We start from the raw sequence: 26,502 nt of genomic DNA, 5'->3' as shown, positions 1-26,502 counted from the left end.
AATTGACGATTTCGTTTATAATTGACGATTTCGCGACTTTGTCTAGGGTAAATCTGATGTAAACTGCGGTGGAAATCCAGGCAACTGGACTCTCGTATCTAGGGTCAATTATAAATACTAATGAGTTCGTAATAAGTAAGTTATTCTTAAGTATTTACTAATCTACTATGTCATTAATGGTAATCAATTGATTATCGAAAGCCTATCTCTGAATGACCCATCTCTTTGCAGTCGAACTAGCTTACTGAAGGCGGGCATAGTGGGCAAATATTGTCGATTGTCAGCTTAAGAGTAAAGAAATGTTATATCCTACAGAAGTGAAATCAGTGCAGAGATTTGCCCTACTCCAGCTCGGTGACCATAGTCATGTTCTATCTAAGGCTAATTTCGCCATTTATGCCCTAATCTCGACAACGGTTGAAGCTGAACACGGCAAAATAAGGAACATGAAATGCCAGCCGCTCGCTTTTATAGAAGAAGATGGGCAATCTGCAGTAAATATATTCGGAATATTCGTGCAAAACAATAAATGCAAGCGTCCCTGCGATTTATCAGAGGCACCTTGTCGTAGTTCTTTCAGTAGAGCCTTCGCTTACTGGTGGTGGTCGACGATACCGTGTTACGAGAGCCGATCTCCGACGTCCGTCGGATGAGCATTACCCGGAAGACGGAATGATTGAGCCCGTCCTGTGCAGTTTTTTGTCGATTCACCACAGACTGTTATTGCATGCAATTGGCGATTTACTAATTTGCCGTTGTTGACGGGACTAATACTCTGAGCCACTACAGAATATCCAACTGTGACTTCTGGTATGTATTTGTTTGCTTGCATGATCCAGGCGGAATTGTACTGGCTGATCTATCTCCCGGTGCTGGAGAGCCGCTCTTCGCAAAACTTTTGATCAATTGGGAAAGATGCTTATTGCAGGCGACGCATAATCTCTACCTATATCGCTAACGCTCCCCCTTTCAATAATTAGATATTGAATCATATCATACGAATAGACGCGCGAATCAACGATGGCGCCAGCTCCACCTGTCCCGGTCATAACATCAGCACCGCCGTCACTATGGTCTCGGTTTTCGAAATTTGTCGCAGACAATAAGACGTTAATATATACAGTCGGCGCCGCTACATTTGTCGTTGTGTCCGGTGCAGGTATTTACTACGTCTACTACAAGAAGTCATCCAGTCCAACTGCACCATCGTCGCCTCCAGCCGAGGCGGCTCCTGAGACTAAGACTGCCAGCGAAAAGAAGAAAGCCAAAAAGGAGAAAAGAAAGCAGAAGAAGGAGAAGGAAAGGCAAGAAGGTGAGTTTTATGGTCTCGATTTATCACGATCGTTGTCATACGCAGGTACTGATGGATGTCACAGGTGCCAAAGAATCAGTTGCGGACGAGCAGTCACCCAGCACAGAGACAAAGCCTTTGGCACAGCCGACGCTCGAGGAAGAACAATCGGACCTTCCAGATGTTAGCGACGAGGCCTTGGCTAGTGTTTCACCAGAGGTACGTGAATTTCATCAGCATTGCCAGATTTGCAGTCTAATGGAGATACACATATTTAGACCAGAAAAGAATATTCCATACAATACAAGAACGCTGGAAATTCCGAATTCAAGAAGAAGAGTTACGACAAGGCCATTGAGCTCTATACCAAGGCAATCACATTGAGCCCTGATGCCGTTTTCTACTCTAACAGAGCCGCGTGCTACAGTGCACAGGAGAAATGGGCGAAGGTTATTGAAGACGCCACCGCAGCTCTCGAGTTAGAACCTGAATACCTCAAAGCTCTATCTCGCCGAGGAAATGCATATGAGAAGCTCGAGCAGTATCCGGATGCAATTGTGGACTATACTGCAGTGTGTATTTTGAGCGGCTCCCCAAATGATCCGCTGAGCGCTTCTATCGACAGACTTTTGCAAAAATGTGGTGAAATAAGAGCGCAGGAACTGTTAAGGACCAAGAAACGCGCTTTACCGTCGATTGCATTCGTCACTTCATATCTCGATTCTTTCCATGAGCGGCCAATCCCACCTGAGGTTTCATCAGCCTCCGAAGTGTCCGGGAACTATTACCTGAAGTTGGGAATGGAGGCTATGGAAAAGAAGACTGTGGAGTCATACGAAGAGGCCTGCAATGACTTTAACAAAGCTGTTGAGCTCGGTGCCGAAAACATGGCGCTGGCCCTGGAACTCCGAGGAACGTTTAAGTTTTTGATGGCTGACAACCAGGGTGCTATGGAGGACTTGAACAAGAGCATTGAGCTCGCTCCATGCGTCCAAGCTTATGTCAAGAGAGCGCTTCTTTTCATGGATCTCTCTGACCCCGTCAAGTGCAACGCCGACTTTGAGTCTGCGATTGGCCTTGACCCTACTTCCCCAGATATTTACTATCATAGAGGACAGATTCATTTCTTACTCTCTGAGTTTGCCGATGCTGCCAAAGACTATCAGAAATCTATCGATTTGGACAAGAAGTTTGTGTACTCCCATATTCAATTGGCTGTTACGCAGTACAAGCTTGGATCCACGTCGTCAGCAATGGCTGGTTTTAGACGGTGTATCAAGAACTTCGACAAGACTCCTGACGTTTTCAACTACTATGGCGAGCTTTTGATGGATCAGCAGCGATATTCGGATGCTATTGAGAAGTTCGATCAGGCGTTTGAAATAGAAAAGACCCAAAAAACTAGCGGTATCAATGTCCTGCCATTGATTAACAAGGCCTTTGTCTTGTGGCACTACAAGCAGGGTACCGTTCAGGAAGCTGAGGAACTCTGCAAGAAGGCGCTTTTATGTAAGTCCTCTTTGACGTATAACGAACGTTGGCTAACGAATTCACTAGTGGATCCCCAGAGTGATATCGCTGTAGGTACCCTTGCGCAGTTGGTCCTGTCACAGAATAGAATGGATGATGCCCTAGTCTACTTTGAGAAGCAATTAGAGCTTGCCAGGACTGAGACTGAGATTACACAGGCTGCTACATACATAGAAGGTGAGTCACGAATAGTTCAAGCTTGCTTTTTGCAGAACTGCTGCGGCTAACAGAAATTTATCCATAGCTGCCAAGACACAGGCCAAGTTGATTGAGAATTATCCGCAGTTGAAGGCCCGTCTGGCCGGGATGTCCCAGGGGATGGGAATGTGAGGATTGAAAGCACAAAAAGCACAAGAGAATGGGATTCTATTGCAGACTAATGGGCATATAACTTGTACGATTTAGTCAGACTTGTCGTTGTGAGATTTAGGAATCAGTCTATTGGCGTGTAGTGTTCTTAACCGATATGTCATCAATGTACGATTGTGATATGCAAAAGCAGACTCTCTCCAATTATATATATTTTGGATAAAATGATTTATTTTCATGACCTGTAGAATCTATCATACTATGCTCTAGTCGTTAAATACAGTTCTCTTGCCCTCTGAGGGCACGATCGAAACCTTGGCCCGCTGGGAATTTGCAAGTGCCATACCGGGGGTGACCCTGGCGTTAATAGATTTGTTTCTGCTTCCAGTCGTCCTCCGTTCCGTGTCTCGCTTTTCAGCCGCATGTTTAGATACCTTTGGTTCAGTACTCTTCTGCTTCGTCTCCTCTTTCGCTCCCGACAAGGACGACACCTTCGTCACCATTCTGGCGCTCTCGCCTTCGCCGACCTCGTCTGCCTGGGCGTCCTGTTCTTGTTTGTCCTTCCATCGGAATGACCTATCTTCTCCAAATTCGACTTTGACGCCTTTCCGCCCTAGGATCCTAATACTGGATCCCAATATGCTCAAAACTTTTTCTGCATTGTCACTGGACGTGTAGTCTATGAATGCAAATCCTTTACAGTTACCTGAATCTTGGAAGGTAGCCATTCGCACTCTGTATGGCTTAATGATTTCAGTAATCTTTTCCGATTCCTCGTCGTCATCGTTACTTAAGCGTGACTTGATAGGAACCGCAAACTTCTCCTGGAGATCAGACTCTTTGGTCTCGAAGGGCAAGTTCCCGACGAATAAAATCTTGGTTGGTTGCTTCGCTTGTTTTGTCTTGCCCGTGGAATGGACACCATCGAAAACTCGAGCGTCTTTTATTAGAACTTTTCGTCCCTCAAATGGAGTTTCTGATAAAGCAATTGCTTTAAGCATGGCCATTTCGGTGGAGAAGTCAACGTAAGCGAATCTAGTTTGAGATCAGTAGGTATGTTCACATGTAGCACTTTGTCTGTCCGCCACCTACCCTTTATTCTGACCGCCAGGTTTTTTTGGCATGTGCACTCGTACTATTTCCTCACTCTTGATGCCGCCTTGGGAATCGTCGTTGCTGGTCACAGATTTGCTAACGAACAATCGTCTAAGATCATCTTTGTTCAAGTTGAACGGCAAATTTCCTATCCAGATGCCATATTCGGACTGTTGCCTCCTATCATGCGGCTGAGCCTTGTTCTGCGCATCCTTACTACCGGTGCTGTCTTTTGTATCGCTCTCAGTGGTCGCTGGTGCCTTGCTCGTATTAGCTGAATCTTCTTGTGACGTCGATGACGAGGATTTCTTTCGCTTCCTCTGGGCCTTCTTTGATAACGGCTCAGGCAAATTCACATCTATTTCAATTTCCTCGAGCTCGGCCACTCGTTTCCGCTTTGACAACTTCCTTTCTTCATCAGCTGTCATTTTTGCAAGTGTCGTATGATTAGGCGGTGTTGCAGGGTCTTCGGTTGATGTGAGCGCGAACTGAAATTTTCACCAAGTGGAGGTTGGGAACAATCACTCGTTGAAAGCTCGGTGGTCATCTAACGCCAGTTTGCTTAGCGGTCGATCATGCCCATAGAGTGCAGCAGCATCGAGCTCCTGCAATTACAAATTCGTAATCCTCCTCGATAATTAGCGTCTTTGGCAAATCAATCTCTACCAAATCAATAGCTAGTTCGCCGGAGGATCGCGATGAACGACCAACGGTGGCCCCACGCGTTACTGTGGACCTGTCAGGGGTATCTACTTCTGCCACTGGACTCATGTTGTGTCGTGCTGCGCAATTCGAGCCCATCGCCAAAATAACCCTACTGGCAGCTCCCCGGAAACGAGTATCACTACCACTTGAGAACAGTCATCAGTCACTCACGGATACAAGGTTGAAATAATGTCGTCTCGACGTCCAGGTGGGTAACTAAATCCGTATTGACATTAAATATGCTAACTATTGTCTCTTCAGTCTCACCAATACCGGAGTATCCACGACTGCGAACAAGACGAGCATGTCAAATCTGTCGCCGTCGCAAGGTCAAATGCGATGGTATTACTCCAAGTTGTGGTCAATGCAGTCTGCGCGGAGCTATGTGCTATTATAAGGACGATGATAAGAGTACAGACAGTCATGGGTCCGTTGGATCGAACCAGTCGTCGCCAATTGCCGACAATAATAAGCGTCGTAAGGTTGAGTCACCTGCGTTGCAAGCGTCACCTGCGACACAACCCAGTCCAATTCACAACACAGTGTACAGCGGTATTACGGCAAATAATGCTGGCGTCGAGAGTTTTATCTACTATGGGCCGGCATCGACGTTTTCCTTCATCCAGCATATTCACCAGGAGATAAATGCCGGGATTATTGAAATGACCGGCGTGGGTGATGTTCCTGAAGGTATCAAGAAGTACGGTTTCCGAGACCTGTTTTTAGGCTGGAATGTGGAGCGAAATCCAGATGCTGGGTCATCTGCAGGTACCGTGAAATTTTTGGATCCTAGTACAGCAGCAAAATTTCTAGACAACTTTTGGAAGACAATCGGGTATATCATGCCCGTCTACTCAAAATCAGATCTGCAGAGCGTGCTAGACTCTATGTACAGCTCCAAAACGCCGTCTTTCAATAGTGAAGCCGGTCTATTGTGTGTCTTAGCCACTGGGGCTAGTCTTGACGGAGAAAACGATTGGAGCAATCTTCTGTACGACCGAGCAATCGAAATCGTGAAGTCTGCAAGCGAAATCATAAGCACTGACAGAGTGAAGGTCCTATTACTGCTAAGCCACCATCAAGCCATGTCTGGAAATATGAACATGGCTTATAATTTATCGGGGCAAGGCGTTCGCCTGGCGTATGCATGTGGTCTTCATAGAGAGTTTCCATCGCTCTCGCAGTATTCACACGATGGTTCTCGAAGTAGTCAGGACCGACGAGTCACTATCTGGTCGCTGTATTCTTTTGAAAGGTGTGTTGTCGAATGATCACCAGGTTGGAATTCGTCTAACTGAAGCAGACTGTTGTCCATTAGTCTTGGCCGTCCATCTGCATTCAATGACAGCGAATTGGACGTCTCACTGCCAGATAATGATTTTCTGCGCTATATGGCTCCGTTGGGCCGAATTAGCATGAAATCGTCGAACCTAATATATGGTCTGCATAATTCATCCGTACTAACCATTTGGGAAAGCGCTAAAGCCATTGACGAGGAATTGGCACAGTATCAGGCCGATCTTCCACCGAACTTGAGATTCGAAGATTTCGGGAAGCCAGGAGTCGTGTTACACTCTGATGCGTTTGCTATCGGCTGCCGTTGAGTCGCTCACAGTATAGGTAATCCAAGGGAGGCCGACTAACGTTATGTAGACTTCTATATGTTTAAGACTCTCACGTACAGACCGTTCTTGCTGATTGATGGACTGATACGAAAAGAAGAAAGGTTGCATGCAGCGCAAGGATTAATGTCGCCGCCACAGTCAGCAGAGCGCGCGTTTCTACCAGAGGCATGCCGGCGAGCTGTCGATGCAGGAAGAGGACTCTTGCTTCTGCTGGCTCGGTCATATTCTTCGAATGCTATGCTAGCGGTATATACACACGTTGAATTATTCGCTGCAGTTCAAGCTGATGGTTATTGTAGAAAATGAGATTTAATTCTATGTTCTTGCAAAATGCGTGTGCAATTCTTCTCTTCGACATTCTGCGAGATCCATCGAGTACGAGCGAGGTTACGACGAATTTCGAGATCATCAATGTCGCGCTGGAATGCTACCGACTGATGAAGTCGGATATTGGTGTGGAGAGTGGATTGGCAATGATAGAGCAAGTGCAAGCTCGTGCAAAGGAGGCGTTCCAAGCCGCTAATGTGAAGACTCCTTTCCCTAAAGAGTTATCAGAATCACCAGTAGATTACTTTTCGCGGCGGCAACCAGTTGATATTAACGACAGGATACCACCCCCGCAGCCGCAAGTACCAGAAACCTCTGCTCAGGGTGGTAATGGCAACGTCAGACATTTTAGCGCGCAGAGTGTAGACTCATTAGAGTCGACTCTTCCGGATGACGCTGTTGCAGAGAATAACGGAGCTCTCAGTCTGGATAATCTGCAGTTTTGGGATCACTGGGATGAAGGCTTCGATTGGCTCAAATCCGGTTTTATGTTACCCACAGAGAATAAGCCGTTGGATTCGCTGTAAATTTAGTAGCGCAAGACTGTCGCTGGATAATGAGATTTACGACTCATCCTATGGTTTACTATGATTTTTCTATGCTATGAGTGTTGTGACGATATTGAATTGAATTTTGGCGTTGGTCACATATGAGCCCATGATGTTTGTGTAGGAAGTAGAGTCTCGCCTTCAAGCCCATGTGAAGTTCTTCTGTCAGCGTAATTCAAAAGTAGCCGCACGTATTGGCGTGACGAAATGTATATATTCCACAACTGCATATAATTTTCATTAATTATTCCAATTTTATCAATCCTCAGGAGCGAGTATTCGTTTTGGGATGTTAAGTCATCCGCGAATTGTTGGTTCCGTTCAGTCAATGGCTGCGTCTGGACCGGATCAGGCTTAAGCTCAGTGATTCCTGCCATCTATATATCTAGTTTTTTGATAGATAGCAGAGAAAATGGAGGAAAAAGCTCCAGTTGCCAATGGCAAAAAACGTCCTGGCGTGGGCAGGCGAGACCGATACATCAAAGGTAGGCATTAGTCGAGCAACCCCATTATCAAATGGCAGTAACTAACAGATTCGGATAGAACGAAAGGTCGGTGAAGGTACCTATGCCGTTGTATACTTGGGCCGACAATTGTCTACGTCTCGTGTGGTTGCCATAAAGAAAATCAAGGTGGGACAATTTAAGGATGGACTTGATATGTCAGCTATTCGAGAGATCAAATTTCTAAGCGAGTTACGGCATGAGAATGTTATTGAGCTTATTGACGTATTTATTTCATCCGGAACTTCTCGCAGTCTAAATTTGGTGTTGGAATATTTGTCGGCAGATTTAGAAATGGTCATTAAAGATCGCTCAATCGTGTTCACAGCGGCGGACATAAAGTCATGGATGCGAATGACAATTGCCGGTCTTTATCACTGCCACCGTCACAACGTCCTCCATCGGGATTTAAAGCCAAATAACTTGCTTCTTTCTCCGTCCGGACACTTGAAGCTAGCGGATTTTGGTCTCGCGCGGCAACAACCCGGGCCTTATGATGTAATGACCCCGACCGTCGTCACGAGGTGGTACCGTGCACCGGAATTGCTCCTCGGCTCAAAGACTTATACCAGGAAAGTGGACATGTGGGCAGTTGGGGCTATTTTTGCAGAGCTCATGCTACGAACGCCATATCTTCCTGGCCAAACTGATCTCGATCAACTCGATCTGACATTCCGAGCGCTTGGTACCCCAACGGAACAATCTTGGCCTGGCGTCTCATTATTGCCGGATTACTTTTACGATCCAGCCAAGACTTCGACAGCAGATACTGGCAAAAAATCTGGAGTGTATCCTGCTCCGTCGCGCGATGAAATGAGGATGCGATTCTCTGCGGCGTCGGAGAACGCGCTGGATTTACTATGCCAGATGACAACTCTTGATCCTGCTAAACGGATAGACACTAGAGATGCATTGGGCTCGGAATACTTTAGAGAACATCCAAGACCAACACAGCCTGAATTGCTACCGAAGTTGAGTAAGCGGGACGATACGGAGAGTGACGTGAAAGTCGGTAGCAATAACACCGGATTTTCGGGAGCGCTAAGAAGGAGAGGGAAGGATGATGCCAAAAGTGAAGTCAACAAGGAGCGAGAGCGGGGGTTAGCAGACATTGCTAAGAAGCTGTTTTAGTGAACATATGGTTTGGGATTAGTCGGCGTTTGGACTTCTTGGCGGAGCGTACTGTGACTTATTGTTTGATCGATGGACAAAATACATACTTGCACGGAATGAGTTGTGTATATAGAAGAAATATTAGTACTATGACAGAGTCCTCGTTGGACCATCCAGTGGGAACATTTATGTTAATTTTGAAACCTTCTTGTCACAACATGTTTGCAAATAATTTAGATGGCGCCCACGTCCTTCAACTTGCCAATCAGTGTATCCACACTGTCGACCTTGTCTCCACCGGTACGCCTTGGAGGTTCTGTCAAATTGTTAGACCTGCGGGGGCGATATCTTGCAAAATACATACCTGACAGGGAGACAATTTCCAGTCGTGGAGTTATATCAACACCAAGATCTGCTGGTGTGATCTTCTCGGTCTTCTTCTTCTTGGCTTTCATAATATCCTGCAACTTGGTGTATCTGGGGGTATTGAGTCGGAGATCAGTGGTAATGACGAGTGGTAGAGCGGCAGACAGGGTCTCCGTGCCACCATCTACCTCTCGTGCGACAGTCACGACACCGCTAGCCCCGTCAACTGTGACCTTACTGGCATTAGTAGCCTGGGACCAGTTCAGAAGCCCTGCGAGCATCTGACCTGTCTGGTTGCTGTCGTCATCGATCGCCTGTTTACCCATAATGACGAGATTGGCATTGGCCTTCTCGACAAAGGCCTTGAGCAGCTTGGCAACAGCCAATGGTTCAAGCTCTAGCGACCTTGAGTCATCTATTCCAGACGTCTCTATTAACGTTGCTCTGTCGGCGCCTAGAGCTAATCCCGCACGCAGGGTGTCTAGTGCTTTTGAGCTCCCGGCCGAGACGAGAGTGATTGATTCGACGAGATCCTTGTTTGATTCCCGAAGACGAACAGCTTCCTCGACCTAACAAACGGCAATCAGTGAATAAGACAATCTTATTTTGAGTTCGAATCGAGGATACTTACAGCAATCTCACAGAACGGGTTCAAGCTGAACTTCACTCCGTTGGTCTCGATGACGTTTTTGCTCGCGTTGATTCGCGGCTTGATTGCAAAGTCGATGACACGCTTAACGGGGACGACGATGTTGAGACGCGGCGGCATTACGAGAATGTGTGGTTTTCTATCAATGCAGACCGCTGGGATATGCAGATTAAATAGCTGTCGTGTTCGATGAGGTTGCTCACGCAAATGCCGATGGGACAAGCAAGCCTGGTTGCCGAACAGAGTTTGCGCCTCGAAAGCCCCAGGGCTTCTTCCCATCGACTATTTGATTGTACACGTGCCCCGATTGTCCAGCGCATCATCTGCTCGAATTCAGCATTTCTCGTGAACATCATATACAGAATAAATGGAAAAGAATCCTACTGAAGATGAAGTCGTACAATTTGTTTTGGGTATCAAGAAATCCGAGCCCGAACTAGGAATTGCGAGACTCCATGCGCGAATCAAAAGCGACGAGCCAACATGGGCTCTGTCCGTCAACAGGTTGAGGTCAATCTTGCGATCGCATTCGCTCACTAATACTTCATTGACGGCTACTTCGAACGACAGTGGTATGGCTATTGCGGACGAATTTCGCGACCGCTTATATATCTCGCAGACCGTGTCGAGTCCTGTCTCCAATTTGACCTTACCGACTGGAATTGAAGTTTTCACTTCAAGGTCGCGAGGCAAAGGTCTTCAGGTTAGTTCGACGTTGCCCGAATCGATCCCCGAGGGCGCAATGCTCTGGACCGAGCCGGCACTAGTCCTGATTCCTCCAATCTCTTTGGTCGGATTAATTCCAACGGGCAAAGCCTGCTCGTACTGCTCCCGGCCACTGGTGTCCATGTCGTCATTAATTGCGTCCTGCTCAACGTGCAGTGGTAGATGGTGCTCTAGTCGGTGTCGCAAATTGGATAAAATTCATAAGTACATACGGCATGGAAAGTACACGTCAGAATGGATCGCCATTGAGCAGTTCGCGGTTGAAAATGAGTGGAGCGCTTTCTATCAGTATGCATACACTTTGGCCGCCTCCATTTTCGACGACCAGGACGAGGGCCAATTTTCGAAGCATTTTGTTAGGGACGGTGTTGCCGGCTTAGCAAAGATCCGACAGGACATCCGGCAAAAGGCCGATCCTCAGCATGGCAAGGCAATGTTCATGGGCGAACAATTGGAAATGATGTGGGAAGCGGGATACAAAGTTCTTTGCAAGTTCTTCTCTCACCTCTCCGCACCATCATATGAAGAGTATCTTTCTGGCATCGGAATGGTCAATATTAATAATCTTGACGGAAGCATATACCTCCTGCAGTCCCATCTCAACCACAGTTGTGAGCCCAGCGTCGATGTTAAAATAGTTGGCCGAACGGCCGGTGTGAAAGTTACTGCAAAGCGCCAGTTATATCCTGGCGAGGAATTAACGACTACATATGTCGACTTAAAGAAGGATGTAATGTTTCGAAGACAGAAGTTACTTGAGGGCTGGGGCTTCTGGTGTACTTGCCCACGATGTATGCGTGAACAAGATGGCACACTAGAAGACGGTCAAAGGGAAAATAAGTCGCCAAGCTCAAAGGATAATGTTGGCCGGAACACAATCGCTGATGCAGACAGTCCTAAGAAGAAAAAGAAGGGTAAAAGCAAAAGCAAGAAGCCGACTTCCGAACCAGCTAGGGTGCGAAAAAAGTCGGTGACGTTTGATGATAATGTTGTCCAAATTGAGATATGAGGACATTGATAGTGCAAAACGGGCTGTAATATACATCCTCTGAACGTATCAATTGCTACTTTTTGTCAGCAATGTACACGTTCTCAATAAGTATTGTACAAAGAAAGTCATTTAGGCCTAATCATAGCTCCGTATTCACCAAAACCAAATTGAACAAATATCCGGAGTCACCTTGCATCTACTTTTTTTCGTCCTTCCAGACGTTGTCTCACAACGTCCTCGGGAGCCTCACAATAATATAAGGAAGGCTTGGCATTGGTCTTCTTGAACAGCTCATCCAAAGATTTCACCTTGACGTTGGCCATGTTCACTGTACTAGAATCTGATTTGCTATGTGAGTATAACCAACATAAGCGAGCACCAACATCATTATGCATACCTGCAATTCCCATGCTCCGTGTTGTATCCACCCACGGCGAATGTCTTGGATTAAGTCTCTCCCTGAATGAAGCACCATTGTTCTTTGGCTTGGTGCCTGCCTCAACAAGCTTTATTGCGTCCGCGTCCACACCATTACTCAAGCCATCGCCGAAAGAAACCTCCCATTTCCGTAACCTGCCTTGATCACTCTCTTCAAATTCTATCCATTCATCGACCTTAGAATCTGGAATGTATTCCGTTGCTAATTTTTTCCTGCCCTTCTCTTCCAGCGGAAACGTCTGGCCATAGACCTCTTCTCTGACTTTAGAGGCTGCCTCCACGGACTCGAAAATAGTGTAACAATGTGTCCGAATACTGTCAATCCAAAATTTAACCAGCCTAGAACCGGCCAAGCTCTCCAGATGTGATTTCAGCGACGGAATATTTAAGGGCCTCGAGAAATTCTGAATATAGACCGATTTCGTTGGTCGATACTTCTCTCGTGGCGTATTCGGGTTGCGATCAACAGCCACCGAATTTTCATCGTCCTTTGTTTCTTCCTTGACAGGCTCGGCTGCTCCAATCGCTTCTGCTTCTACAGCGACCGAATTTTCGCCCTCCTTTATTTCTCTCTTGACAGGCTCTGCTCTTCCAGTCGCTTCTTGTTCTCGCTCTGCCAAATGCTCATCTGTGACTTCTGGTTCTTTTTCAGCTATCAGCTCATTGTATGACCTAGACTCATTCTTTATGCGTTTCACAGACACGTCCTCAGCTTCATCTTCAGGCGATGCCTTTCTCTTCGTTGTAGCTACTGGTTTCTCAGCTTCCACAGAATTTAGCTCCTCAGAATGTTGTTTGATCTCAGCTGATGGGGACCACTCCGGGAACTCATCAGCTGGCGCAGACTTGTCAATGTCCACGGTCAGCACCGGTGCATTTTCAACTTTCGTGGGCCCTTCAGATTCCGCCTTTCGCTCTGAATCCCGAACATCGACTGCTTCACCTGCTCCAGATTCTTCAGACGCCGCCTTTGGTTCCAATGCCTGTACTTTGTCTGCTTCAGCTGCTTCAATGACTGTGGTTCCGGTCTCGGAAATGGCAACCTGTACTGGAGCCTCAACTTTGGGGGATTCAGGAACTGGCGTTTCCGACTGAACGCCGCCACTCTCCGCCGCAGGAGCGGTTTCTTCTGCCTGTTCAGTCGCTTCAACTTGTCGCTCGGTAGACTCATTTTCTTCTGTTGCACTTGCAGCATCTGCATCAGTCAGACGTTGAACGAGGTCCTTTTTCAATCCAGCGGTCGAAAGTCCTCGACTCTTCAACTCTTCCTTCAACTCTACCACCTTAAGCTTCGAATAGTCCATATCGGAAAATATCGCAATAATTTGCGGCAATACGCTCAGTATAATACGTTGACTGAATACGCGAGTAACTGCATTTATGAAGTCGAGTTGGCTTAAAGTTGTGAGGATGTGATCCCTCGAGGGATTCCGTAGATCAAGATACTTGGCGTGGCGCGAATATCACGACCCCTAACCTGAAGCCGAATCCTTGGGAAAGCACATAAACATTAGCGGGCTCCAATACCTTGACCACTTACCAGCATCTCTAGTACCATTACTGTAGAATAATGCTATAAGGAGAAATGCTATCGAATATATTGGGTCGGTCGCCGCCGTCTCAGCGTGGTTTTATGCGGCGTTTTTGTTTCTATTGCAACGTAAAAACATCGAGTGATTTAACATACCAGAGCTCGTCGAACTCGTATGAATGGAGGTGCCCTCTATGCGAAGCGGTCAATGTAATAAATGAGGTAACTCCTTAGGCTTCTATTGCGTATATGCTCCGACTAACCGCTCAGGCTGGTGAGATCATGGATTATACTCCTGAGGACACAACAGCGGCAGAGAATCTGATAACAGCTGCAACAGCAAATAATGAGACAGAATCGCCATTCTGCAGGAACTGCCAAACGAATCACAGAATAGTAATGGAGGCGCTAGCGAGTTATCTGCCGCCAGAGTGGGACAGCCGATATAAAGAGTACGAGAAGCGACTGCCAAGCTACAAGGGGGAGCTGGAACAACGCTATCCTCCATATTGCGAAAACTGCCGCGATACCGTTATTAGAAAGCTCTCTGAAAACAATTACAATGCTCGCGCGCGCCTTCTTGGAAGTTTGTTGAATAATAAAGCAGATGAGCGACCTGGTTATTCGAAATCATTGTCCGTTTTTGGGATGACGAAAAGCAATGATTTTGGAACCACGGCAGGAGGAAGAATACTGCGCCCAAGATGGACGCTTCAGACATGGCTAAAGATATTTGTATGGATCTGTCGGGGATTGTTTTGGTGGTCACATATGTTCGCGGTTTGTGGAGTATTTGTTATCAGTATGTTGAAACAGTTGTTGTGCCGGCTTTTTGCTAATCAATGTAGATGCCGTGTATCCTACGCTTCAACTACGCAAACTAGCATTGCCACATGCCGCAGATAGTCGATCGATTGGATTTTTAGTTAAGACAGTACTTGATACGACAATGCGGTGGTATATATCGGGGAAAGCCCCGCAAGCTCTTGATATGTCTGAGTTCGGCTCGTCTTTGTTCACTGTGGTATATCGGATCACGCCGTTCAGTATACTATACTTCTTTTGGAACTACAAGCTGCTTTATGCATTGCTGTCTACCACGCGTGTTACCATCACGGGCAAAACGGACTATTATGTGAGGACATTATCGCCTTGTGCAAAGGTAACCTTAGCTAATGTTTGTTAGAGATGCCAGGCTTTCTTGTTCGTAGAGTTGCTTGTTGGATTATACACGCTTCCACGCATGTATTACTGGAGTATCTCCGAGAAGTCATTCAGGTTGGTTAACATGTTTTTTACAACTACGACAATCCTTGTGCTGGCTGTGTCTTTGGCCAGCTTAAAGGTGCGGCCAGTCGAATATACCGATATTCAGCGGCAAGTTCAGCAGAGCATGGAGGATCACAATTCAGAACCGATGGAACAAGAGCAGCCTCAGTCTACAAAGTCTCAGCTGCAACGCCATGCATCCTTTGGCAGGCCACAGTGGATCCCTTCGCGTCCAGTATCGGTCACGACACCTACTACAGTTTCTTCAGGCGACGACATGATGGACTGGAAACCGGCTTTTGTGCCCGACATATCCATGACGGGTGCTGTCCCTGAGGAGTTACCCGAAATCCCAAAGCTTCCACCTGGATATTCGTTACCACCTCCTCCGAATGGCTCGAAAAGTAATGCGGCATTTTTGAAACAATCGATCGCGTCTCTCAGCCAATCAAGCGCCTCGTCGCAAGGAAAGGAGAAATATTTCCAGCATAGACTTGTATCTAAATCGGATACTCAAAGCTCGTCGACAACTAGTGTCAAGAACACTAGTCGTCGCGATATTGGATTAGCGACTCAGCGGTTTTTCCCTGCAGAAGAACCAACTGGACTGGAAGACTTATTTGACCCGATCCTGCATCTGAGCGATTCCGCTGGATTCACTAGAGTCAGTACCAGTAGTGGAACGCTGTCACGGCAAGCGACAAGAGCCAATGATGAACGTGATACGCATATATTAAGGGAATGGGTGGGCGCGTCTTCTATTGTAATTGGACTGTTGGCGGCCAGCGTTTACCTGTACCAACGCTTTATGCCAACGGCAGTTGATAGATTGGCAGTGCAGAACTGACGGCTCTTGTATCATAGTTACCTATCATCAATAACATGTAAATAATAACGTTACGGATGCCGGATTGTATGCTGACTTAATAGGGTTTGTGACCCACTCATGATCGTCACACAATTATGTGATCCAAACTGGTGTGATTAGTACAGGTTAGGGCTCCACATTTCTTGTCTCTGATTGGCTGTCTAAGTGCCTCAGAGCCTGTTTTCGCAACTCCCCTAAGTAGTTACGCTGGAAGTCGCTTTTGATTTCACAAACTCCACTCGACTATCTTATTCGATTATCAACATGGCTGTTCCTAAGATTACTGGGATGCTGCAACGACAGGTCACTCGTGACATTGTCAGTGGTGAGTACCATTTTGAGGTTGCTCGACAGAGGCTGTTGGAGCTGGATGGTGCTAATTGTTACTTGTAGCGTTCTGTAAGTGAAAATCTGTTCGGTAGAAGAGTACATGAAGTGATGAAAATATCAAGAAAGGGGTGAAAATTGTACTGATGAGGGTAATGCAGCTCTCGCATCTGCGATTAGCGGATACTACTGGTAAGTTTTGGTCAGATCTAGAAGATATGAGTACAATGTGCTAACTAATGCATTTAGGTACTAGTAAGTGTACTGTCGCAAACTATTCATCATGTTGAATATGCTTACATTCGTTTTAGCGTCCACGTTCCTTACATTGGCAGACTCAAGCTGGAGGAACCTGATGCCGCCGAGCTCCGCAAGCTCAAGCCCTACCTCTACGGTTATCCATCCCCACCAAAGCCAGACACCTGGCCCCCTTATCCTGCCTTCCCCGCATAAATACAGCTAGTTTGTGGGGACATGTTGTTGTGGACGTTTTACTTTCATGCCGAAAGATGCCAGCACAAGGTGAAGGACTTGGGTGTTCTATATTTAAGGCTACGCCTAGTTGATGTTACTGGTTATCTGAAGAATTGTGAGAAGGTATAATTGTACATGTATACATGCAATCATGACTTGAATAAGTCGCGAGGAACAAATAAACTTTCATATCGTTGGGCGAGTACACGGTTTATTTCTCATTGACAACCAAGAGTCTGTAGTAGTTGGCGACACCCATGCCACCAGTGAAACGAGATGGTCGCTAATTAACCGTAATATGCATTAAACGGACATACCACAGCTTACTCACATAAAATTCCAACACATCCGAGGAGAAATTAATGCCACAAAGGCGAACTAAGTAATACCTTCAATAGCATACACTAACAACAGCATAGCCATGATCGAATGGATTGTCAATCATACGGCGGCAATACGTCTCTGTTAAAGATCCTGTTGATGATACTAATTGGCTTCCACCTCGTTGTGGTATACTCCGCGATTCTGATGCGCGTCTGACGACTGGCTTCCGCTCTTGCCATAGCCTTGTAGTAGCCGTACTTTCCAATGATCCATTCCCAGTTAGCATAGGTAAACGGTTTGTTCGCAAATAAGGCTGACGATGGCCATTGCAATCGCAATTGCTAGAGGGGCAGGTGCAGTAGAAGCAGTCCTTACTCTCAATTACATATAATTCGTCATCGAGAGGGATAATCGGGCAAGGGATGCATCGACATCATCAACATCTACCACCTCGTCGTTGTTCCAGCAAGAAAAATCGCCATCAGCACGATGCTCTGAGTTTGATGGCTCATACCCTTGCTCCGGAAAAGATAAGACATCGTAGGAGACCATATAGAATTCCATTCGGCGTCGATTTATCGCGCGTCTATGGCGGCGACTAAGCTATCGTGAATGGTGCGAAGATGATGCCTCTCTTGTATGCCATTGCCCCTGTGACCTCGGGGCTCTTCTCGGTAGGTCTGCTGCAGAGATACTGCATGGCGAATAGTATTGCCTTCGCATTGTCGTGATTGGCAGAAAGTGACCACTATGGGACGTACGTCCCACTTAACAGCAGATTGCAGTTCATCGCGTAGACTTCGCGTAGAGTGTCAGAGCGAACAGCAGAAGACCAGTAAACAGAGCGAACAGCAGAAGACCAGTAAACAACGGGCCAGTCACAGATTTTGTCAGATATGGAATTAATGAAGTAACGACACACGTAGGATAACAACCCAAGTCCATTGTTTGCACTGTAGATCATGGTTAGAACTAGAAATATATATAGGCAGATCAGCCATGTTCTCGGCCATCGGAAGAATTTCATGACCTTGGCAACTGTTGCAAAACTCTCAATACAAGTACTCCATCTATAATTATCAGTAGAATATATCATCAGATATACAGCCATTAGCTTAATGAAATAGGAAAATAACTCCCATTTATTCCAACGCTACATTGTGACTTAACACTCCAATGTCGATGGACATTAACGTTCCTTCACTCATGAGCGAGGCGAGCATCACACCATATATGTCGGTTTTATCTCACTAATATGCAGGGGGCAGGGTTGCCGTGGCGACAATACATGTTTTTGAAATAAGGTTTGACTGTTTGGTTCCGCCAGAGTTGTTTACCAAACTTAGGCTCTTCGCTTGCTTATGCGCCAGACTCCTCGAGCCTGTAATGGAAACAACTCGACGCACAACACCACAAGCTAGTAGCACGACATCGACGCTGGCATTGGAACTTGGTTTCTGACACTCTGTTCCCCTGCTTGTTATTGCACAACATCCGGACCATTACTTCGAGGCGACTTCCGCTGGACTTCCTCCAGTTATTCCCTACTGATCTACGTAATGCCGTCACAGCCGTCACCTCGCAGAGTGCGAATTGCTACCATAGAGTTTTTAAAAGGTTTGCACACTAGTTCAAATTAATCTAAATAATCTGCTACCACTAACTCGGACAGATCGACTATATCTAGGAGCATTCGACAATACACCACAAGATACGGATGCCATCGTGCACTTTAGTGTCGACGATTCCCTTCCATATAACGCTTTCCATCATGATTTTGGTCCGTTACACATTGGACATCTCTATACGTTCGCCGTGGCGTTACATGAAACTTTAGCAGTACGTCTTGCAGTAATTGCGTCCAAGTGTTTACATGCGCTTAACTATTCTACAACTAGGAAGAGGAAAATAAAAGCAGAGCAGTCGTGTTCTATTCCCGAACGAATCCGCGAGCAAGAGCCAACGCGGCTTGTGTGCTATGTTGTTACATGGTGAGTCGATCTGTAATATTGTTTGGTGATGTTCGATGCTAAGTCTATTAGGTTCTCGTCCAGTCGTGGCCGCCGCATTTGGCGCTCGCTCCTATAGCACAGGCTGAGCCTCCCGTTATGCCATTCCGGGATGCTGGGTATTCGGTCGCTGACTTTACGCTGTCGGTGCAGGATGTCGTGTATGGTGTTTGGAAGGCAAAAGACCGGGGGCTTCTAGACATGAGAGAGTTCAACTTGGAGGAGTATGTTCTGGTGACTGTCCGGTAATGGAACTGCTCTAACGCAACATAGGTACGAGAAATATGAAAGAGTCGAAATGGGAGACTTCAATACTATTCCGCCACATTTTGTTGCTTTCGCATCACCACAGTATAGCTCTTCACCTGACGCAACTCCTCGCAAGTTGCCAGTTGCCATTCGAAACGTATTGGATTTCTTCGTCGAGAATAATGTTGCACTTGTTGTCCGTCTGAACTCGCCGTTGTACGACAAGCGAATCTTCGAGAACCGAGGTATCCGGCATCTGGATATGATTTTCGAGGACGGAACGTGTCCTGATATGGACATGGTTCGCAGATTTATAGGAGCGTGCGTGGAAGTCACAAGTCAGGATAAACTTATTGCTGTGCACTGTAAAGCCGGACTTGGCCGAACAGGATGTTTGATCGGTGCGTTCCTGATCTACGCGTACTCGTTTACTGCGAGCGATGTGATATCATACATGCGATTCATGCGTCCTGGAATGGTCGTCGGTCCTCAGCAGCACTGGCTTTACCTTCACCAGCACGAGTTCAGAGACTGGAGACACACGATGGCGCTTGGTGCCCCAACTGCGGATGTGGCTGGCTACAGACCGCTCGTGCCGTTGTCATCGTTGAAGGAGAAGACGGCTAGTCCGCGAACGCCTATCCGCAGCATACTAGGCGAAGTTGAGAACAACGCTGCATTGCCCGCGCCAACACCAGGACAACCTCGAAAACCGTCAGCCGGACAGTCGCGGTCGCGGTCGCGATCAGTTTCGGCGACGGTTGATGAGAGGAATACCGAGCAAGAAATCGACCAAATTGTTAATAATGAAAATGCAGGAATGGACGACACAGAGGCTCTAGTTGTCAGGAAGACGCGGTCGACTAGCGTGTCCCCTAACGGACGTAGCGTGAGCTTCTCAGCGGTTACTACGACGACTACCACGACAATGACGACCACAATCGCGTCCCCTAGTTCGAGCAGTAGAATTAGTTCCCTGAGACCGCAGCGACATGTGACTTCGGGATCGATTCCAGTTGAGAAGGTGAGAGGTGCGTCGGGTGGTATCCGCAAAGTCAGCGCGAAGTCGACAAAACGGCTGCCGTAGTGGTCGTCCGAATATAATGTCGTGTACATATTAAGTAAGAGCAGGTCATCAAGTACTGGACGCCAGATTGAAGTGCATATACCGTGTTGTGGAGTGGGATGTGGGTTTTTGCTTAGTCTGATCCGTTATTTGTCGCTTTGTTTTTTCCTAGATTGCATTGCTTTTGTATGACAGTCGTGGTTGCAAATGCGTTGGAATATCGATGCAATCGTTCGAAACTTGACATGTTGTTTACGTAAGGTAGTTTGCTATAGGTACTGTTGCATGTTGAAGTTATTTTGTATTGTAGTCTAGTTTTAGTTATGGCAATACCATGGTATCAAGCATCAAATGGCAAAACAGCAACGACTACAGGTCGCGGAGAACAAGACCCTGTGGTATCTGTATGTATATTTGGTAAGAATAACACATGAATATGCAAGTCTGTGAGTAATAGTTACAATGTATAGAAGCAAGAAGCGAACCATTTAAAACCTATAGATAAGATAACTTCACGAATCTTCCATATGTGATAGATAATAGACTTTAGCTGAGAGAAAGCACTTTGTGGCTCTGCTTCAACAGAACAGTAAGAACGGTAATCCACAACACTGCAATGGCCTAAACAAGGCCGACTGTACACACAACAAAACAAAAATGCCACAACTTCTTAGCGGATTCCTAGCAAAATTCCCGATCGGTTGCCGAATATTTATAAATGCCATCCTGGCTTCCTTTGTATGTCTGTCGAAGCCAGGTATGTGCTTCCCGGTTTTGTGTTGTCGGTAATGCGAAATAGTCCGTCGATACGGCAACATCACCGTATCGTCAGACCTTGAGACTGTCATGAATGTTTCCAACACGCCAGATCAAACCAACACAGATAGTTTCCCTATATACACCGACATTTTCCTTTCGCGCTGCGCGAATGGCTTGCTTGGCCAAGCTTATACTTGCAATATCTCGTTGAGCCAGTGGCCGACGACGACTTCGCCTTCCTCAAAACCGTTCCAGTCCATGTGCCGGACGATGACAGCAGCATGGGCGGCCTTGGTCTTCGTGATATGCACCGGGAACTTGCGCCACTCAAGGCTGTTGAGCGAACGAATCATTCTGTTCTGGTCGTCGGTCAAATCAAGTGGCGGTAAATGGTAGTGGCGAAGCCGTTTGTCGTCAGAGTCGCTCTCCTCGTCAGACTCACCGACAAGGTTATCCACGAGCGAGTGAGAAATGCCGTACGGAATGAAATCTCCAAGAACTGTGTCGACAACATCCTCCACTTGCTCATCTAGACGCAACAGACGGAATTCATCCATACCATATCGGCCCTTTTTCTTCGTGTGGAATTCACGCAGACGACGAGATGAATAGAATGTCTGGATCGTGCCCGATATCAGGAATGCCAGAACCCACACCGGCGAGACGAAGAAAAGGTTAATAATCATTATAATCAAGCTCTTAAAGAGACCGGGCAAGATTGTAAGCTGCTTGGCGCGAGCACGGACGCCAACAGTGAGGCCACCTCCCGACACATCAGATAGGGGATCGTGGACAGAATAGGTAACGTCTTGCTGCATCTCCGAAAGACTCTTGCGGGTCACGGGATGAGATACATCGAGGATGGTTGGTCCATACCCTGGGAGAGGATTCAATTTGACACTATGCAGATCCAAGAAGGGATCGGTATGAGAAATCGCCGCAGTAAACCAAGACGTACGACGATCATTGACGATGTTAGCGTAGAGGGCGCGGTTGGAGAAGAGCGTCAAAGCGTGGTAGAAGATTGAGGACTTGTCAGCCAAAAAGCACATCAGGGGCATAGACGTGGTAGAGAACTTGTCTAGCATGAATAGCTGGCGACCGGTGGCAGATATGGTGCGCGGCACCAGCGTGTTGAAGAGAGTGGTGGGAAGATCCTTGCCAGGGGCGCGAACGCCAACGTGAGGAGTGCAAAACGTAGTAAAGTTCTAACGTACCGAAGAAGCAAAGACGTCAACCATGTCCGTACACAGCAAATCAAACTACCAGGATTTGGAATCTGGAGCCGTCAATTTAAATAAGGAAGAAATATGGGCACTTACCACTGGAGTGACTTTCTTGAAAATGCCCTTCTGATACAAAATGCCGATGGCGTAGCGGACCATGAGACCACCGAGGGAGTATCCGACAACTGAAATCTTGTTGATTGGCATATTTTGCCTCTCATACGAGTCTAGAGCTTGTTCAATCTGGATCGAGTCAGTTTCTACGATCCCGGCACTCCACCTTTGCCAAACCTACCTCGTCTGCGACTTTTTCGCCGCACATATCGATTCCGTCGTAAGTCAAATACCCCTCATTGCTGCGAGTGACCAGCACGTATGGCTTTCTATACTTTGAGTTTTTGGCAAGTTTGCCGTTCTCGCGCAGCCCCTTCACCTTCTCCGCACTGGACAACACATCCTTTTTATGATCAGATTGGGCCCGATGCTCATCATGGACTTCGACGTACTCATCCGTCCCCTCCCCGTTCGGCGCCAAATCATCGTAGGTGTAGAGTTGGTCGATCGCACGGGTTATGTAGTCAAAATGCGACGCGTTACCCCATAGACTGGACAATCAGTAAGCCTGTGTAAAGCAGCTCAAACCTTCAACTCACTTACCCGTGGACGAGAACGAGAAGGTGATCAGAGCGTGGTTCCATTCACGTGAAACGAAGTGTAGGCGTAGACAAGATTGGTTCGTTAGTTAGTTACTGAATTGGGGGCGCAAAGGACTTCGAGGAATGAAGACGGCGAAGTAAAGAGCAGCAAGGATGCACAAAAGAGACGGGCTGAGAAGTTGAACGCAAACATGGGACGGAACACCATCAAGATAACCTGGGTCGCGTGACACCGACGGCAGCTGCATTTTTGCCGGTGTTCGGGGACCCAACTTAAGGCCAGAAGTTTAATCAGGAAAGTGCGCACGCGCAATCACCGGACGGATCGGCACGTGAAGGGGACCTTGCAGTCCCTGCTGTGGTTGTTGTTGTTGTGGTGTTACTGTGTGAACATCTTTGCAGTTGCGGCTGTAATTATTGCATGTGGGTCGAATTGTGTCGGCCCATTGTGCCTGCAACTTAAACTTTGTCTCGCCGCACATTCTATTTAGGCCCTAACCCCGGCGATTAGGTCAATCGGGATTGAAAATAATTTAATCGCAAGCCACTAACCAGTGCCTTCTACTGCCGCCGTTAGCCGCTGCCAAAAAGCCATCAATCCTGCTTTCCGAGACCCGTTCCGAATACGACGGTGCTCGGACGGCTTCTAGTTTTGGTGTGAATCGATTACAAAAGAGTCAGATCCCGATGAGACCTAACTTAATGCATTCGACGGTCTGATGATTTTGATAAAGCGATCTATAATGTTGTTAGCCGCTAAGCTGCAGTGGGTGGAGCCATAGCGATAAGTTACTGCAGTCTTTCGAAACAATGCACTCCTAAGCGACTACCCGTACAAAGTGCAACTTAACCACAACAAAACACGAATCTAAATGCAAGCCAATAATGCATCAGACACCAATAAAACGAACCAAACCCATCAGCATGAGAACGTCCACAAGACCACGTCCATAACGTAACCAAAAAGCGAATAAGATAACAACAACACAACCTGAGCTTTTTGCAAATCATAAGTCATGCAACACCGATCTACTACCCCTCTAAAACGTTTCATGCCAGCCATGCTTCCCACAAAATCCAAACAATTCTATCCCGGTCATATATGTAGCCCGTATCCCAGTGACTTTCTGGTTTTGCTATACATCGGCGGTAGTATCATGTGCAGTAACCCAAATCATTAAGCCGCCGAATTTCAGTTGCCCATCGATCATACGCATAAGCGTCTGTGAACTGGCGCACTGTAATCTCCACGATAATTTACGCACTCGAGTCCAAAGGCTTTCCCCACACCGCTTCGAATGTCATCTTGCCTTTGGTTTCGGGAACAAACTTCCACGTGAACACGAAGTAACAAGCCGCAATGCCAGACAAGATGAAGAACACATAACCGCCAATCAGCTGATTAAGAATCGGAAACAAGTATCCCTAATTGTCAGAATCAGCATGAGAACGTTTCCCATAAACAAAAAAAATCAGAATGGCACCTACCACAAGGAAAACGGCGACCCAATTGCATGTAAACCCAACACTTTGTGCGACTCCTACCGAGCTGGCTTCCGTCAACTCAGGGATGATCAAAAATGGAATTGGACCCAAGCCGACCGAGAAGAATGCGACGAATATCGTTGCCGCAACGCCGGACAAGGCCATGACATTCTTCAAAATGCCAAACGCGAGAAGGAACGAGGAGGTCGACATGCCGCCTATTGAAATCAGAAGGAGCGGGCGGCGGCCAACCCGGTCGACGAGAGGGGCAATAGCAAGATTGACGAGGCAGTTCAGCAGTGAGATCAGCACGTTCACAAGAACCGCGGCGGTGGGAAATAGCGCAGACAAGATTGTGACGCCATAGAAGATCATGGTGTTGATACCGCAAAACTGCTGCGCCGTCAAAATACCGATAATCGCAATCAATGGACGGCGAAACCGGCCGGTTGTCAGAAACTCCTTGTACGATACCTTGTGGAAATCGTGTGGAACGTCAGCAACGGAGTCACTCGACTGCAGCGTGCTTCCCTCTTCTGATGAGATAATGGCTGATAATGACTCCTGCTGCTTGCCAATCTCGGAGACAACCTGCTTTGGCGTAATTTTCTGAATGTAATCATCATCTTCCACTGTCTCTGAGTACGTCGAGTCCGATGATGACCCGGAGGTCTCCAGAGTATCGACGGCTTTGAGACTTGGTTTGTCTTTCCAGGACTCGATAAGATCATCAATCTCGATAAGATCAGCCTCCGCAACTTCGCCGTGCGTGAGTCCTCGTAGCTTGATCAACGCGACCCGTGCATCATGTACGCGATTTCGCAACGTGAGCCATTTTGGCGACTCAACGCACAAAGGAATCAAAAGAAGGTTGACTAGCCCAAGAATGCCACCAATGGACACAATAATGCGCCATTTTGTGAAATCCGAGAAAAAGATGCCAAAAACCTGGGCAGACAAAATACCAATGTTCACAAATTCCTGACACATTGCGCCGATCATGCCGGTCATAGCGGCAGGGCTAATTTCATTCAGGTACATCGGAATGACAATTAGCGACGCGCCCGAGCCGAGACCGGATATGAATCGCCCGAGCATGAGAATGTAAAAATTCGTTGATACCGACATGATTGCCGGTCCGATAATATAACTGATACAGTTAATCATGGTCAACCCCCGTCTTCCAAACTTGTCCGCAGCCCGACCTGCGACAGTAGCGCTAATAAGACCGCCGATACTAAAGATCGAATTGACAAGGCCGATCTGGTTTGCGTTCATAGGAATACAGTCAACCAGCTCGCTCGTGTGAAACATGTCTCTGTATCTCGCCTGGCATGAGATATACGCCTCCGGAGCGTTCAACTCCGACTGTTGCCGTTAGCATTTACTGGCAAGCCGCCACAGTGAATCCCGTGGGACATACCAAATGATAGCCAAACTGGAGGGCTCCCAAGCACACGATGACGACATGGTATACCAGCCGAAATGTGAATGGTGACCGCGACATGGCCACGCCTGGGGTGTAGATCGAAGGGCGACGTATACAGACCGGTCGTGCTGTCACCACGCAACGAATGGCAGGAAACAGACAGCCGGAGAAGTATAGATAATATGGAGACTCACGACTATTGTCACAAAAGACTAGGCTCCCCGGAACTGACGGCGGAGGAGGCGTAGAGGCTTTGAGTCGCACTACTTGCAGGACTTGAGTCCAACTCTAGGATTATCTTGGCTTCTAGATGCAGAAAATAAAGGAGGCGATAACCGAGTTTGGACCCGGTACATAAGCCCCGGAAATCTGCTTCCAGTCCTGATAAGCCCGCCGCGCACGGGACACACGACTCCTGTTCCCAAGCTTGCCGGCGGCCACAATAGGCAGCTAAATTCAACCGATCATGAGCAGTCAAATGTAAAATGTACAATAATCACACCAGCTTTTTATAGTGTCACTGCATTATGCATTACGTGCTAAATTAGAAACGCAGGGTGATCTTGCCAATTCCTTATGATGCTGGCATTGCAGCCTAGCGCCTAGCCGTTTAC

The 26,502-nt window shown here is 47.1% G+C and overlaps 12 protein-coding genes across 12 annotated transcripts; 7 read left to right on the top strand and 5 right to left on the bottom strand.

The window, feature by feature from the left end:
• The first annotated feature begins 711 nt into the window (after positions 1-711).
• Positions 712-3,352, top strand: POJ06DRAFT_252328 (mitochondrial precursor protein). Its single transcript, XM_056187516.1, has 5 exons — positions 712-1,312; positions 1,377-1,510; positions 1,570-2,800; positions 2,849-2,998; positions 3,066-3,352. Exons 1-5 carry the CDS (start codon positions 1,021-1,023, stop codon positions 3,149-3,151), a joined length of 1,893 nt encoding a protein of 630 aa, XP_056043765.1. The 5' UTR covers positions 712-1,020; the 3' UTR covers positions 3,152-3,352.
• Positions 3,353-4,708, bottom strand: POJ06DRAFT_301015 (uncharacterized protein). Its single transcript, XM_056190728.1, has 2 exons — positions 4,223-4,708; positions 3,353-4,165 (listed from the first exon to the last, which is right to left on the bottom strand). Exons 1-2 carry the CDS (start codon positions 4,651-4,653, stop codon positions 3,397-3,399), a joined length of 1,200 nt encoding a protein of 399 aa, XP_056043764.1. The 5' UTR covers positions 4,654-4,708; the 3' UTR covers positions 3,353-3,396.
• Positions 4,709-4,954: 246 nt separating this feature from the next.
• On the top strand, positions 4,955-7,703 carry POJ06DRAFT_252325 (fungal-specific transcription factor domain-containing protein). The gene is made up of 5 exons (XM_056187515.1): positions 4,955-5,138; positions 5,192-6,185; positions 6,234-6,529; positions 6,584-6,801; positions 6,855-7,703. Exons 1-5 carry the CDS (start codon positions 5,120-5,122, stop codon positions 7,407-7,409), a joined length of 2,082 nt encoding a protein of 693 aa, XP_056043763.1. The 5' UTR covers positions 4,955-5,119; the 3' UTR covers positions 7,410-7,703.
• Positions 7,704-9,064, top strand: POJ06DRAFT_301012 (kinase-like domain-containing protein; the record flags this gene model as incomplete). The annotated part of the gene is made up of 2 exons (XM_056190727.1): positions 7,704-7,915; positions 7,974-9,064. Exons 1-2 carry the CDS (start codon positions 7,843-7,845, stop codon positions 9,062-9,064), a joined length of 1,164 nt encoding a protein of 387 aa, XP_056043762.1. The 5' UTR covers positions 7,704-7,842.
• Positions 9,065-9,279: 215 nt separating this feature from the next.
• Positions 9,280-10,181, bottom strand: POJ06DRAFT_267909 (uncharacterized protein; the record flags this gene model as incomplete). The annotated part of the gene is made up of 3 exons (XM_056189272.1): positions 9,280-9,362; positions 9,411-9,981; positions 10,044-10,181. 3 exons carry the CDS (start codon positions 10,179-10,181, stop codon positions 9,280-9,282), a joined length of 792 nt encoding a protein of 263 aa, XP_056043761.1.
• A 160-nt stretch (positions 10,182-10,341) lies between these two features.
• Positions 10,342-11,880, top strand: POJ06DRAFT_101439 (uncharacterized protein). The gene has a single exon (XM_056183915.1). The coding sequence runs from the start codon at positions 10,429-10,431 to the stop codon at positions 11,794-11,796; it is 1,368 nt and encodes a 455-aa protein (XP_056043760.1). The 5' UTR covers positions 10,342-10,428; the 3' UTR covers positions 11,797-11,880.
• Positions 11,881-11,963: 83 nt separating this feature from the next.
• POJ06DRAFT_196486 (uncharacterized protein) lies at positions 11,964-13,520 on the bottom strand (the record flags this gene model as incomplete). The annotated part of the gene is made up of 4 exons (XM_056185030.1): positions 11,964-12,118; positions 12,176-12,776; positions 12,852-13,099; positions 13,160-13,520. The coding sequence occupies 4 exons, from the start codon at positions 13,518-13,520 to the stop codon at positions 11,964-11,966; spliced, it is 1,365 nt and encodes a 454-aa protein (XP_056043759.1).
• A 222-nt stretch (positions 13,521-13,742) lies between these two features.
• POJ06DRAFT_222367 (Ima1 N-terminal domain-containing protein) lies at positions 13,743-16,056 on the top strand. The gene is made up of 4 exons (XM_056185651.1): positions 13,743-13,969; positions 14,018-14,549; positions 14,596-14,882; positions 14,934-16,056. Exons 1-4 carry the CDS (start codon positions 13,802-13,804, stop codon positions 15,861-15,863), a joined length of 1,917 nt encoding a protein of 638 aa, XP_056043758.1. The 5' UTR covers positions 13,743-13,801; the 3' UTR covers positions 15,864-16,056.
• Positions 16,057-16,896, top strand: POJ06DRAFT_252318 (uncharacterized protein). The gene is given in 5 exon segments (XM_056187514.1): positions 16,057-16,209; positions 16,278-16,283; positions 16,373-16,406; positions 16,421-16,423; positions 16,523-16,896. The coding sequence occupies 5 exon segments, from the start codon at positions 16,149-16,151 to the stop codon at positions 16,662-16,664; spliced, it is 246 nt and encodes an 81-aa protein (XP_056043757.1). The 5' UTR covers positions 16,057-16,148; the 3' UTR covers positions 16,665-16,896.
• Positions 16,897-18,378: 1,482 nt separating this feature from the next.
• POJ06DRAFT_101246 (dual specificity protein phosphatase) lies at positions 18,379-20,689 on the top strand. Its single transcript, XM_056183914.1, has 5 exons — positions 18,379-18,626; positions 18,682-18,848; positions 18,908-19,000; positions 19,052-19,242; positions 19,292-20,689. Exons 1-5 carry the CDS (start codon positions 18,569-18,571, stop codon positions 20,352-20,354), a joined length of 1,572 nt encoding a protein of 523 aa, XP_056043756.1. The 5' UTR covers positions 18,379-18,568; the 3' UTR covers positions 20,355-20,689.
• Positions 20,690-21,280: 591 nt separating this feature from the next.
• Positions 21,281-23,016, bottom strand: POJ06DRAFT_281407 (putative serine esterase-domain-containing protein; the record flags this gene model as incomplete). The annotated part of the gene is made up of 4 exons (XM_056189949.1): positions 21,281-22,300; positions 22,415-22,561; positions 22,614-22,923; positions 22,976-23,016. 4 exons carry the CDS (start codon positions 23,014-23,016, stop codon positions 21,281-21,283), a joined length of 1,518 nt encoding a protein of 505 aa, XP_056043755.1.
• Positions 23,017-24,108: 1,092 nt separating this feature from the next.
• On the bottom strand, positions 24,109-26,423 carry POJ06DRAFT_101219 (major facilitator superfamily domain-containing protein). Its single transcript, XM_056183913.1, has 3 exons — positions 25,883-26,423; positions 24,463-25,827; positions 24,109-24,399 (listed from the first exon to the last, which is right to left on the bottom strand). The coding sequence occupies exons 1-3, from the start codon at positions 25,964-25,966 to the stop codon at positions 24,232-24,234; spliced, it is 1,617 nt and encodes a 538-aa protein (XP_056043754.1). The 5' UTR covers positions 25,967-26,423; the 3' UTR covers positions 24,109-24,231.
• Between the last annotated feature and the right edge of the window lie 79 nt (positions 26,424-26,502).

Source organism: Lipomyces tetrasporus, assembly GCF_029532465.1.
Source record: "Lipomyces tetrasporus strain NRRL Y-64009 chromosome Unknown POJ06scaffold_5, whole genome shotgun sequence".
Taxonomy (NCBI): Eukaryota; Fungi; Ascomycota; class Lipomycetes; order Lipomycetales; family Lipomycetaceae; genus Lipomyces; species Lipomyces tetrasporus.
Note: the sequence above shows the minus strand (reverse complement) of the source record. Positions and strands in the feature narration are given on the sequence as shown.